At 38.1% G+C, this 13142-nt stretch overlaps 1 protein-coding gene across 2 annotated transcripts in view; it reads left to right on the top strand.

Moving 5' to 3' along the window:
• The window catches only part of WASHC5 (WASH complex subunit 5), a 28737-nt gene extending 16588 nt beyond the window's left edge, over positions 1-12149 (top strand). For both annotated transcript variants that reach the window (XM_035556178.1, XM_035556176.2), the window contains exons 14-29: positions 319-394; positions 1120-1230; positions 1349-1489; positions 2929-3009; positions 3669-3770; positions 4405-4584; positions 5300-5424; positions 5753-5915; positions 6649-6751; positions 6838-6917; positions 7943-8046; positions 8977-9106; positions 9201-9297; positions 9690-9843; positions 10111-10198; positions 11734-12149. In XM_035556178.1, the coding sequence (XP_035412071.1) occupies positions 319-394; positions 1120-1230; positions 1349-1489; positions 2929-3009; positions 3669-3770; positions 4405-4584; positions 5300-5424; positions 5753-5915; positions 6649-6751; positions 6838-6917; positions 7943-8046; positions 8977-9106; positions 9201-9297; positions 9690-9843; positions 10111-10198; positions 11734-11790 (1792 nt within the window). In that variant the 3' untranslated portion in view covers positions 11791-12149. The remainder of the gene's footprint in view (positions 1-318; positions 395-1119; positions 1231-1348; positions 1490-2928; positions 3010-3668; positions 3771-4404; positions 4585-5299; positions 5425-5752; positions 5916-6648; positions 6752-6837; positions 6918-7942; positions 8047-8976; positions 9107-9200; positions 9298-9689; positions 9844-10110; positions 10199-11733) is intronic.
• The last annotated feature ends 993 nt before the right edge of the window (positions 12150-13142 follow it).

Genomic DNA, 13142 nt, shown 5'->3' with positions numbered 1-13142 from the left:
CTTTAGTATAGTTAAGTGTTCTCCAAGATACTGGAGTTCTTGTTTCAACCAAAAACAGACAAAAATGTTACAGAACTTCTTTTCCAAGGTGTGATTTTGCTCAGTTGCTACTCCGTTAGTTTGGCTGTTACTGATGCCTTCTTCTTTTGCCCCATCTCCCCCTTTATCGTAGAGTTTTTCCTAGTCAGTAGCTCTTCAGACCAAAATTCTCCTTCAGTAAAGTTTCACAGATCTCCCATGCTAGTGACCTATGAATTAAGAGCTGAAAATAAGTTTTAGGGGAAAGAGCTGATCTGTTTTCTCTCTTTCCTACCCCAGCTTTACATCTATTATGCAGGAAAGCATAAGAGTCAGTCCATCTATGGTAACTAAACTCAGAGCTACTTTTCTAAAGGTAAGTATGAAAGAAAATGAAGGGACTTTTTAACACTTGTTTACCAGAGCATTTGTTAAATAGGCCTTAAGGCTGTGAAGTCACAAGTGATCCAAATCTTTCTTCTACCAACATTTTCTATATCCAGCTTTTTTAGAATTAAATTATTACATTAACTCAAGGTTAGTTTTAAAGAAAATAAAATCCAGTTATGTATGTTTGTCTGTACAACCAGTTAACATTGCCACCATTAGACAAATTAGTCTCGTCATCCAGGCTCTACTCTTTACAGTTACTTGCTGGAGACATCACATCCAAAGAGTGAATTCTCAACATATGTATCAGAGGAGACTGAAGGAATTAAAAAAGATAGGTTGGCTGTGCCCTTTTTCTGCCACGATGAAGATGTGGCGTCAGATGAAAATATTTTCTGTAGAAACATGAATGGGAAATAGCGTGGGAAGGGAAGGGTAAAATTACAGAAGGAAAATACCTCACGTAACTGATAAGATTAGGGAAAATGAATGCAGGGAATGTAGCATTATAGACTGCTGAACTTTTCTGACATTTTAGCAAAAAATATACATATTTTACTTTTTTATTGGCAAATCTGATGTTGTAATGCTGCTGTTTAGGAAGAATGTACTACTTCAAGGTATAGTTTAAGAGCCTGAGGAAGAAAATGTAGGTGTTAAATTTATATTAGGAAAGCAGAGGTGAAGTTAAAATGTTAACGTTGTTTCTAGCTTGCTTCTGCTCTTGACTTGCCACTTCTCCGCATCAATCAAGCCAACAGTCCTGATCTTCTCAGTGTATCACAGTATTATTCTGGCGAGTTGGTTTCCTATGTAAGAAAGGTAGGCATTTGAAGAGACATAATTGTCTTATTCTGTAATTACCTTTCCTCAATTGATGATTTTTTTTTTTTTTTGGAGAATGTACTGACTTTGTTTGTCTCGTCTCTCTTTTACAAAGGTTCTACAGATAATTCCAGAAAGCATGTTTACTTCTCTTCTCAAAATTATAAAGCTTCAGACTCATGATATTATTGAAGTGCCCACTCGCCTTGATAAGGATAAGCTACGAGATTATGCTCAGCTTGGACCACGATACGAGGTGCAGTTAAAATAGGGAATTCTTAAAAAAGCATGTCGTAAGGGTAGCCAACTTCATCCTAAGTTTAAATAGGTTCAGCTCCACAGAGTTACACTTTAACAGTGAATTTGGGTTTGTTGACTGAGTAAAAATTAAAACTGACTCCTGTTACAACAAGAATCCCTTAGGTTTCCTGAAGATAGATGAGTAACTTCTCTTCTGTTTGTAAAAGTCCAACTTCTGATCTTGCAGAAAAGGAGAGGAAAATTAAATATATTTGTAAATGAGTGTAGAGATTGTGGATTTATTTAGGTGGTGATGGGAGTGACAACAAACCGCAAGTCTGAAATTAAGCCAACATATTTGGAATGCTTGTTCCAGGAGAAGGAGAAAGTTAAAGACTGAATAAACCAGCAGGGTTAAGCCTTTTGCTGTCTTCAAATGTCAAGAGAGGATGGGGGCATGCTGATTTGATCAGAAGAAAAAGCTGATATTGCTTGTTGAAATTTCTGTCTGTGGGGTGTCTTCTGCGTTGTTATAAGTCTGGAAGAGTGAGAAAACATTAAAAAAAAATGGTTTTATATTTAATAGAAGATTGAGGAGCAAAAAATGAGTAGACCAGTAATTTTTCCCTCAAAGAATATATACTTTAGTTCCCCAAATACCAGTAGGGATGCCATCTTTTTTCACCAGTTTTTGGCAAAGTGTGAAGAGTTTTAAACAAATAGATTGTGATCTCTAATTAAGCCGACATTCAGACCTAAATACTAGGCTTAGGCTTTCCCATTAAACTTTGTAAAGATAGCTTATTAGGGAGTGAGTGGAGGGCAAGGATAGAGGAGGAGGCAGTATTTAGTAACATTCCTTTAATTTTGAGGAAGGAGAAGGGCAGCTTCTCACTTGTGATTTCTGTGGAGCTGTAAGTCTGAACTGTGTTGTTTCTATTCTATATTGTAAATGTCTTAAAGGCAAAAGACTGGCTTGTCTGAACTCTGAGCATAAGGATGCCTACCTAATAGTTTAAGACTAAGTGAATGTGCTTCTGTATTTTGTCAGCGGAAATAGTGAAGTGGTCTCATTGCTAGCAGCAGGCTTTGTTGCAGAGTAACTACTTCAAACTGTGCCCCTAGCCTGCTTAAAGCTACTAACGTGCAGTTTTGTCCATGATGTTTTGTAGCCATGCGAGATAGCCAGCCAGGTCTTTTCTCTCATCATCTTTGTAAAACTGCTGAGAAATACTATTCTTTCCTGCTGGTAGCATATCTATATCGATCTAATCAGAAGATAGATTGTTATTGTACTACATAAGTAAGCTTAGAACAAAATGTAAAATTTAAAGTGCATCAGTGCATTATTCTGCAACAGGAAGCTACCACTGGAGAAGACGTTTATCTTTCTAGCTTGATTGTCTGAATCTGTAGAATCACTTGAATAAATTGTATCCTCTTTTTCTATTAAAGGTTGCCAAGCTAACCCACGCAATTTCAATTTTCACTGAAGGTATCCTCATGATGAAAACTACTTTAGTTGGTATCATCAAGGTAACGTTCCATTATTTCAGTAGTCATTTTGTTGGCAATTAGCGCTTTAGCACAGATATTTCAGCACATTAAGCAAGACCTAGAAGTCAAAAAGATAAGAAAAAAATGAGCTTGCATACTAGTTTTCAAGCAGGGATGCCTGATATGGCATCCAGGTATGAACTGTGTTATTTAAGGTCATTAAGTACCCACAGTTCTCATTGTGCATAGGTTCCTCAACCTTAATTAACACGTTTCTTTTTTCTATTAGAAAAATGACTGCAAGAGTTTCTGAAGAGCTGTTTCTTCCATTGGCAAAGGCTGCTCTACCTACATTAAGATTCCTATTTCAGGACTTCAGAAGCAAGCATTCTTGAAGCAACATATAATTCTTAATGAATTCCGGCTTTTTATAATTGTACAACATTCTTAATAGATCATTAACAAAGCTTGAATATGGGAACAGACCTTTGCCATTCAACTTAAAGGAATGATTTATTATCTAGTACAAGCATGTAAATATTTATCTTCTGGACAAGCAACTGGTGGGAGAGTGGATGTGTTAGCACTGCTTTCCTATCAGAAAATAAGTATTTAACGTACTTCTTGGTAAACCTGAAATCTTTTCATATTTTTGATGCATTTCCAATTTTCAGGAAAAAAATGTTTCTTCTACTTAGGTGGACCCAAAACAGTTACTAGAGGATGGAATAAGGAAGGAGCTAGTAAAACGGGTAGCTCTAGCCCTTCACAAGGGACTCATCTTTAATCCTAGAGCCAAGGTGTGTAACAGCTTGATTTGATTTGATTTTTTATGTATCTCAGTTTTGCTGACACCTCTTTTATTGTACTACTTTGTAGAAAATAATACTTAATTTTCTGTACAGGTTTCCTTTGTGTAAAATACATTTTGAACTTCTTAAAGGCTATTCTCAGTCTTATTTGATGTTGCAATGAGTTTATGAACTGGTAAGAGTGCACAGAATTCAAAAACCTATTTATATTCTGTTCCAAGTGTCCTATGAATACTGAGTTACAGTTGTCTTTGAGATGATTCATGGCAACACGTGATATCATCTATACAAGCCAGGTTAAAAACAAAAAGAAAAAGTAGAATAAGGATTATGACTCCTTGTTTTGTTTCTGTCCAGATTGTTAAACCTCTCTCCCAGATCAATCAAAAGTATTATTGAAGCCTAGAAGAAAAATTAGAAACAGGAAGAAAAAAATATTTTATAAGAAGAATCACTTAAGATATCAAACAACCTGTAATGCATCTCCCAGTGTTTTTTAGTTCTGGATGGAATATAGTGAAATACTGGAGAGATTGTTGTGTAAAAAGGCATTTAGAAGCCTATACATTTGCTTTGTATTCTGCCTGCTCACAGTTCTGTTTTTCTTTTTTCCCCTCTGTAGCCAAGTGAACTGATGCCCAAATTGAAAGAAATGGCAGCAACAATGGATGGATTCCATCGATCGTTTGAATATATCCAGGATTATGTCAACATATATGGTTTAAAAATTTGGCAAGAGGAAGTGTCTCGTATTATTAACTACAATGTGGAACAGGAGTGCAACAACTTCTTAAGAACAAAGGTGCTGGTCAAAACCAAAAATGAACAAAAAAGATGATAAATGCTTTTATATTGGGATGTTCAAGCTTGTGAGTGATGGAACACATGTAATGAATCATGCACGCTCCAGAGTTGTGTCTTCAACTAAATCTGTTATCTGCCACAAAAAACATCTGGCCCCAGCTTTTTCTGAATGATTTCAGCATCCCCCCCTGCACTGGTTGTACATAAGAGCAAAGAACCCCTACCAAAATATTTTAATATCTCTTGCCAGTGAGCAATATCCTTCCTCTCTTTCTCAAAGAAAACAGAAAATAACTAATGAATCCCAGTAGTCTTCTCTGTATCTATCTTTAGCTATCTGTGTGCAGGTTTAGGAAGACTGCAGTAGTTACCAGCTCTTTTTGTGATATTTCCCAAGTGATTGAAGGAATACATTTACATTTGGGAAACAAAATGGTAGACGGTTTTCCTGCAGAAAGGAACAGATGGAATTCTGAGCAGGAGTGCGGGTAGTTCTCTCAACCTCCACGCTAAGGTTTTGCTTGCCCTTTATCATAAGACCTGTTCTCTGCTTTTTTACGTTTGGTTTTTTTTTTTTTAGTACTCTGTGTTGTATAATGTACTATATTGTTTTACATTTTACTCCTTTAAGTTAAACAAAATCAATAGAATTTGTAGGGCAAATTTCGAATGTGCAATGCTAACACTGCAAAAAACTGAAACTTATTTTTCAGATTCAAGACTGGCAAAGCATGTACCAATCTACTCATATTCCTATACCAAAATTCACACCTGTAGATGAATCTGTAACTTTTATTGGTCGGCTTTGTAGAGAAATCCTGAGGATCACAGACCCAAAGTAAGTACTGTACATCACAAGCCATATTACTAGCTCCGTGCATTGAATTGGTCCAATACCACTATATGCAAATGAAATATATAATAGCTTTCCTTCGACTGCCATATCGTCATCTTCATCTAAAGCCAAACTTACCCAATCTGCCCTGTATGTTTTAAATGTTAGTTTAGAAAATTCCAGCTTTAGTATACAAAGCAAAACTGTGCATGAGCCCTTGCAGAGAGACTTTCTAATGTCTTCCAGAATAAGATGACTCATTACTCTTATCACAAAAACCGTCTGCAGCTTATTCTGAAATATGTTATTTCTTTGTTTAATTTTTCCTTAGAATCACGTGTTATATTGACCAAATGAACACCTGGTATGATATCAAAACTCATCAGGAAGTAACCAATAGTCGCCTCTTCTCAGAGATCCAAGACACTTTAGGTACCTTTGGTCTCAACGGTTTAGACAGGCTGTTATGTTTCATGATTGTAAAGGAGCTGCAGGTAACTTTTGAACTTCAATTTCTCAAGATCATATTGCTTTTACTGCTTGTTAACTTTTGTAGTGAGATAAAAATCCAATTAACTTTTGAAATGGCAAATTCAAATCAAAAGCATTTGAAAAATGTGCTTTCAAACCCAAAGGTAAAATCTGAGTTGCAGATAGAATCATTGGGTTTGTTGCTCTTCAGTGAATTGAGCTAGGCAGTGTAGGTTATGTGCTAGACGATGCCTCTCAGAGGTGTACGATTTCAGGTCAGCTTTTGTTTTTTATGTCTAGATATCAATGAAAAATTGGATTGTTTGAGTCTACTATGATATGAATAAAGTAGTGATTTTATGCAATGATGCCTTTCCATTCTATGATAGCTAGGAGTGCAAGCGAGTTGTTTTTTGTTTTTTTTTTTTTCTTTGAAGAATCTGGTCTGGTTAAAGATTTTAAAGAAAATCAAATATTGATGAAGACAGTTTTTCCTTGCGAATTGAATATATTGTTGGCTACAGTGGGTATGTGTGTCGAGGAGGTGAATCTGCTAATTGTCCTAGCACTGATTAGTGTAAGTCGGAAAAACAAAAAGGTTAACTACATATTTCTCAACTATTTGTCTCTGGAAACAGTCTTTCCTTGCTTCCCCTCTAGCAACAAAAGACTGCTGTTGAAAACGCGGCTGTTGTACAACCAAGATTAAGCATAGCATACACGTGTGAAGATTTTACTTTTCTTTCTTTTATTTAGAATTTCCTCAGCATGTTTCAGAAAAATATATTACGAGACAGGACAGTACAGGATACCTTAAAAGCACTTATGAATGCTGTCAGTCCTCTCAAAGGAATTATAGGTAAGTGCTTTCTGGTTAAGATGGAAGAAAGCTGTTGTCTTAGCACATTTGCATTTATTTATGCCTCACCCTTCTTCTTTTCTCAGCAAACTCAAACAAGGTTTATTCTGCAGCAATTGCAAAAACTCAGAAGATCTGGACACCATATTTGGAATCCATAATGAAGGTAGGCTTACATTATTTATATACAGAATGTGCTCTAAGCACTTTAGTTACATACTTTAGTCTACTTACGTTACAGGGTTGTGTAATGTTGACATGGAATGCTATAACATTACAAATGAAGCAGGACTGCATTTGTGAGAGCTCCTGAGCTTCAATTATACGCTCAGCTTAAACTCCGCAAGGTGGTTAGCACTGGAATCCATATGTAAAATCCAATAATTCACTAAAACTGAGTACACCATTAGAGTTCTGATCTGAGAAGGCTGAGGCAGTGCTCAATATCAGGAGCTCTGACACTCCTCACAGTGCCGTGTGAACACTTGTGTACCTAAGGCTAAAGTTTTGAGCAGTAGCATGTCCTGAGCTTGCCTCCTTCACACAGAAGGCTGTCTGACATGCCAAAAATTTAAACAAACTGTGCCATTAACACGTCTGTTTGCCTTGCATTTGTAATGATGCTTTGTAGCCATTTTACAAGACACTGTGAATGTTTGCTGATGCTATTGAAAAGAGGAAAGGGCAGGCAAAGAAGGGGAAGAAAGTTGACAGCAATAAGCCTCTCCATGATCCCCTGTTGTTGTTTAATCCCTGCCATTGCTGACCCTAAGGTCTAGGGAGAGGTGGGGAAAAGCATCTTCACTTCCCAGTGAAAAACAAGCAAGTAGCTGGGTTTTTGTTTCTGGTACCTTTTCAGTGCCCTCTTCACACTGCCTGTATTTGCTGTCATGAACTGCATGTAAATCTTGAGCGCTGTGACTGTTCTTCCCCTTTTGCACAGCTGGGGTCTGTCAGTTCTGATTTTGGGCAGTCTGAATTAGTGCTCTCTTACTGAAATGAGAGTGGCTCCAACCACTTTGTATGTCCCTACTTTGGGCAGCCCTACAAAGGCTGTTAGTTGTAATGAATACTTCAGGTAATCTATTTAAATATTAATTATTGTTACTCTAAGTTTTTCCTTAATTTATCTTTCTTCTTTCCCCATTGCATAACACCACTTTTTGTTTGTTTGTTTGTTTGCACAAATAGGTTGGTCAGATGCAGATTTTAAGACGGCAGATTACCAATGAGTTAAATTATTCCTGCAGGTTTGACTCCAAGCATTTGGCTGCTGCATTGGAAAATCTCAATAAGTAAGAAGTAAAACGTGCTAAAGAGCTGCATGTGTTACTGTGATGTGGTTATTCAGATTGCTGTCAGATAAACGATCTGTAAAATCTGTATTATGGCAAAATATGCAGTCTGATTGGGTTTTTGTTCTTGTTGATGGTTATTTGGATTTGAACCCAACAAAAACTGGTTAGAAATAGAATAGAATTGTAGAATCATCATAGAATGGCTTGGGCTGGAAAGGACCTTAAAGATCACCCAGTTCAGGATAGCGGATTAGAGGGGGGCGAATCACCTCCTTCAACCTGCTGGCCATGCTTCTTTTGAAGCAGCCCGAGATACGGTTGGCTTTCTGGGCTGCAAGCGCACATTGCTGGCTCACATTGAATTTCTCATCCACCAACACCCCCAAGTCCTTCTCCTCAGGGTTGCTCTCAATCTGTTCCCCACCCAGTCTGTATTTGGGCTTGGGATTGCCCCGACCCAGATGCAGGACCTTGCACTTGGCCTTGTTGAACTTCACAAGGTTCACTTGGGTCCACCTCTTGAGCCTGTCAAGGTCCTTCTGGATTGACTGGATGGCATCTAGTCCCTTCAGCATGTCGACCTCGCCACAAAGCCAGTGGAATAACTCTGCTAGTGTAAATAACTCAGCTAGTAATTGGATGAACGTATTAGTGGACAGCACGGGTTTTTAATTATATTTACTTTTACCTAGACTTGAGGTCATATTTGGATGAGAAATAAGAACAATGGAAGTGGTGCTGATTTTGAAACAAAAACGATCTTTGTAAGAAGACATCTCAAAAAATGTTGTTTGCTCTTGATAGTAACCATTAACAGGTTTTGTGTGCATGAAGCTTTTATATTAATATGGTATATGGCATTGCATTAGGTTTATTTGTGGATAGTTCAAGTAAGTATTTAATGCAAATAATTTATTTCCCTTTTAGAGCAATACTGGCTGATATAGAAGCGCATTATCAGAATCCATCACTGCCTTACCCTAAAGAAGACAACACTCTTCTGTATGAAATCACAGCTTATCTGGAAGCAGCTGGCATTCACAATCCTTTAAATAAGGTCAGGCTTACATTTAAGTGCTTTTAAGCAGTATAGTTGCTTTTTCTCTGTCACAGATGTGGAAAAACTGTGCTCTTTTTTTTTCTCCCCTCAGATCTACATCACAACAAAACGTCTGCCATATTTTCCCACTGTCAACTTCCTATTCCTGATTTCACAGTTTCCAAAACTTCAGTACAACAAAAATTTAGGTATTGTATAAGTTGCTTATTGTTTGTGTAAATCTAACGAAAATCTATGTGAAATCATTTGCATAGAAGCCATTCAGGTTTTTTTTTTTTACTTTAGTCCACCATGTCCAGACAGGTTTGTTTTAATATTAAAGCAAAATAAAATGGGGTGGGAAACAGAATCCAAACTTCTCCCTTTCTCATTCCATCCTATGCCATAGTTAATATCATTAAGCCATTTGCTGTGGAAGAAATACAGCTGCTACATTGTTTTTTGTTTTCTACTTGTGGGCAGGCAGAACGGGAGGCACAGCAGAAAACCTCATGAAAATGTATTATATATATTTGTCCCTGCCACAAATACATTGTTTTATAAACATGCATTGTTTTTTTTCTCTGTTTTTCCTGTGCAGGAGTGGTGTGCAAACGGCCGGCTGATCAAATTGACTGGCTTCCTCTAGTGCTGGGACTCCTTACCTTGTTGAAACAGTTTCACTCGAGATACACAGAACAATTTCTGACTCTCATCGGTCAGTTTATTCGTTCAACGATGGAGCAGTGCACAAGGTATCCACATGTCACTTTCTACTCACCTGCAGAGGGTTTCAGTATTTTTACTACTGCTTTTCCAGTGTGTTCTTTTAGTAAAGTATATTCGACATAATAATAATGTTATTTGACTTAAGTGTAAGATTAAAATGTTTCTCTCCTTGTAATTGAACCGCACGGTGCGTAGTGGAATAAGCATTTTTGAAGACTGGGATTTTCATGTAATGTTATGCAAATAACTGACCAGCTAGTAAGACTGTGGTCTTCATGATTGCTTAATATTAGCCAGAAGATACCAGAAATGCCTGCTGATGTGGTGGCTGCCCTCATGTTCCTGGAAGACTACATTCGCTACACAAAATTACCAAGAAAGGTAAGAGAGAATTCCATGTCTTCTGTAGACAGCACTGGGAGTGCTGGCCCCTCTGGACTTAAATATATCTCTAGATCTTAAGACAGTGTCTGAAAGAGAATTTAAAATAAGGAGACATTTCTTTATGTGACATTAACTGTTGTGGAAGCCAGTGATACAACACTTTCCTATACTAGCTTGAATCTGTCGGGATTATTTTCAGACTATTTAACCGCTACTCACTGTAAATTATTTTCCCCATTGTTCCTTACAGTTATGTTCTTAAATGCAAAAAAAAAGCAGAAAACAAAGAAGTGTAATCAGGTCTTCTGAATAATAAGTGCTGTTTCTGTTTGGAGAGAGACTTGTATACATCCTTTTCTGTCTGGAGTCCTGCTCAGAGGAGCTAAATCTTGGTTTATGCTGCAGCTGCATACCAGCAGTTTGATCACGCGTGCCTACTCAAGAACATGGCATCATCTGTAAATGAAAAAGCAGAATAATGGACTTGCTAAGCATGTCCAAAAAGCAGTATTTACCCTTTTCAGATGATCTGTAAAAGATCACCAAACTGAAATGTGGATGAAAAATCTGTTACCTGATATGAAAGGGTCAAAACAGATTCTTTTACTCCGTACAACTAACAGCTCGTGTTACTTGTGTACTTTGTGTAACTATTTTCTTATTAATCATAGTGTCTTTAGAAAAAATATTTTTCTAGAAAATACAGACAGAATAGAAAATACAAGAAGGATTTCAATTTTGCATGGACTTCAAGAGTAGCCTGTTTTCATTTAATCTTGGTGTCTGTTGCTGGGGCCCTTTTGGGAAGGGGTGGGTGGGATAAAATAGAAGTTCTGAGGTGTTGCAGAATTAAATAATAACAAGCTTATCAGTGTTCTAAATCCAGGGCTAAATGCTATTTAGAAAGTGTAAATCTCCAGTCCTCGATTTCCTTTCCTTCCCTTCTTTCCAAAGAAGCAGGGCTTCCTAGGCAGCTTCTGTACTTCACATGCAAAGGAAGTTCTGGAAATTTGTGCTTGTAGAGAGACTTTCTTTTAGGATTAAATGTGACTTAACTCCTTTTGAGGATAATATTTATACATGGTATTAAAAATAAGTCATAATTCTATTTGCTATAGTCTGTAGCTCATTAAGAAAAGATGATTCATCAATAAGCCATTTTATATTTCCTAGATAATACTTAGGCCTAAGGGATTTTTCCAGCTTCACCCTTGTTCCCAGCCCTCGGCACAGCGTAGCAGGAAGTCCCCACGTTGGTCTTTCAGCTGATGTGTCTGGTGCTTGTGCCAGCTTCCACTTCAGCCTGGTGCTATGTGGAGAAACAGCAGAGAGGGTGTCAGTGTTCTTCCAGTCTTGCACAGGACCTCTGGTCCCAACAACTTCTTACGGCCCTGAGCTAGCTTCACATGCCTGACACCATGTTCCTGCCTTGTTCAGGTCGATAGTATTGCATGCGTGGTTGATAATTAGATATTAACAGAGCATACAAATTAATAATGAAGAAAATATGACTGACTTCCTCTTTACTCTAGGTCGTTGAAGCACATGTGCCTAGCTTCATTTTTGATGAGTTCAGAACTGTGCTGTGAAAATGGAGAAAGACCAAGGCTCTTCCCCAAGCCTGAAACAAGGAACTGAGGATAGGCCAAGCTTTTCAGAACTGTATCTTTTCTGTGCTTTGAGGCAATACCTGCAACTGTCACTACGAAATATAACCATCAGCACAAGTCTATATCATTAACACTTGTTTAAATCTTGGCGTGAAATGCAAACCATATCTCATCCAAACTGTGTACATTTTGTACTGCACATTATAAATGCTGTATGTAATTGTTTACGTATAAATCATTTAGTTTTTTGTTCTGAATAACTATTTGTGGAAGTTGGATTTTTGTATCACAAACGAGCAAGGAAATTGGAAATAAAGGTATCAGATTCTTTGCCAGGACTCCTGAATCCAAAGTGTCAGTTTACGTGTTCAAAGGCCTGTTAGTGAGAAAAAGAGAAAAGATGTTTGGTGTCTGCCTCTGTGCTACAAAAAATAATTTTCTGTTTTGTGCTATACTATTTAAAGGGGAGAAAATTTCTTTCCATGCAACTGTAGCATGACTAAGGGTAGAGGCAAGGCCTGTATTCATGTAACTTTCAGTGCTGATGTGGAAACTTTTGCACCCAGCATAACTTCCTGCATAACTTCCTCACTAGGGTCTGCTGTGGGAAAGCCAAGGGGAGGTGTTACTCTATCAGGGGACAGCTTGGTCATTATCAGGCTCAGTCCTGAGTTTCTTTTTTTCTTTCTGAAGCACTTCAACTGCAAGAGCAGAAGGATGTTTCTGACACTAACGCAGACAGGAATGCCTAGGGAGCAGGTGGATGGCAAATGAGCTCCCTAGTTGTGGAGTTTACGTAAGAAAGCAAGCACAGAGGAGAAGGGATAAAGCCCCAGGTCCTATCTGCGTCACCCCCTGTCTGCAGTGAGGCTGCATCCTATGCAGCTGCTCCTACATACCCTGGCTTTTCTTCCTGGAAACAAGAACAGGGGCTGACTCGTCCCCCTCCACAAAGGCATATGAAGGGGGCTGGCCAGGTCAGCTGCCACCCACGCCTTCCACTTGTTCTGCATTGGAGTTGGCGTAATAAATAACGGGTTATGGCCCCCCTGGTTACCAGGGCAGGAGTAAACTTAGTTCATGAAAAATCCATCCTGACATAGACAGATGAACGCTAATGCACTTCTGAGGAGTAAAAAGATCAGGAAGTTTTGGTAATTTTTGTACTGTTTTTCAAATCAAGCGTGGGCTGTGAGAGTGCCTGAACATACTACAGAGCATGATCTGTTTGCAGAAAAGACTTTATGCCACTGGAGGGAAACGCTGCACTGGCACCTGATCAGCAGTGGTCAGAACTGGTGTCTGTGCTCATCATACTAGAAGACACACCG

This window comes from Cygnus atratus, chromosome 2 (genome assembly GCF_013377495.2).
Source record: "Cygnus atratus isolate AKBS03 ecotype Queensland, Australia chromosome 2, CAtr_DNAZoo_HiC_assembly, whole genome shotgun sequence".
Taxonomy (NCBI): Eukaryota; Metazoa; Chordata; class Aves; order Anseriformes; family Anatidae; genus Cygnus; species Cygnus atratus.
Note: the sequence above shows the minus strand (reverse complement) of the source record. Positions and strands in the feature narration are given on the sequence as shown.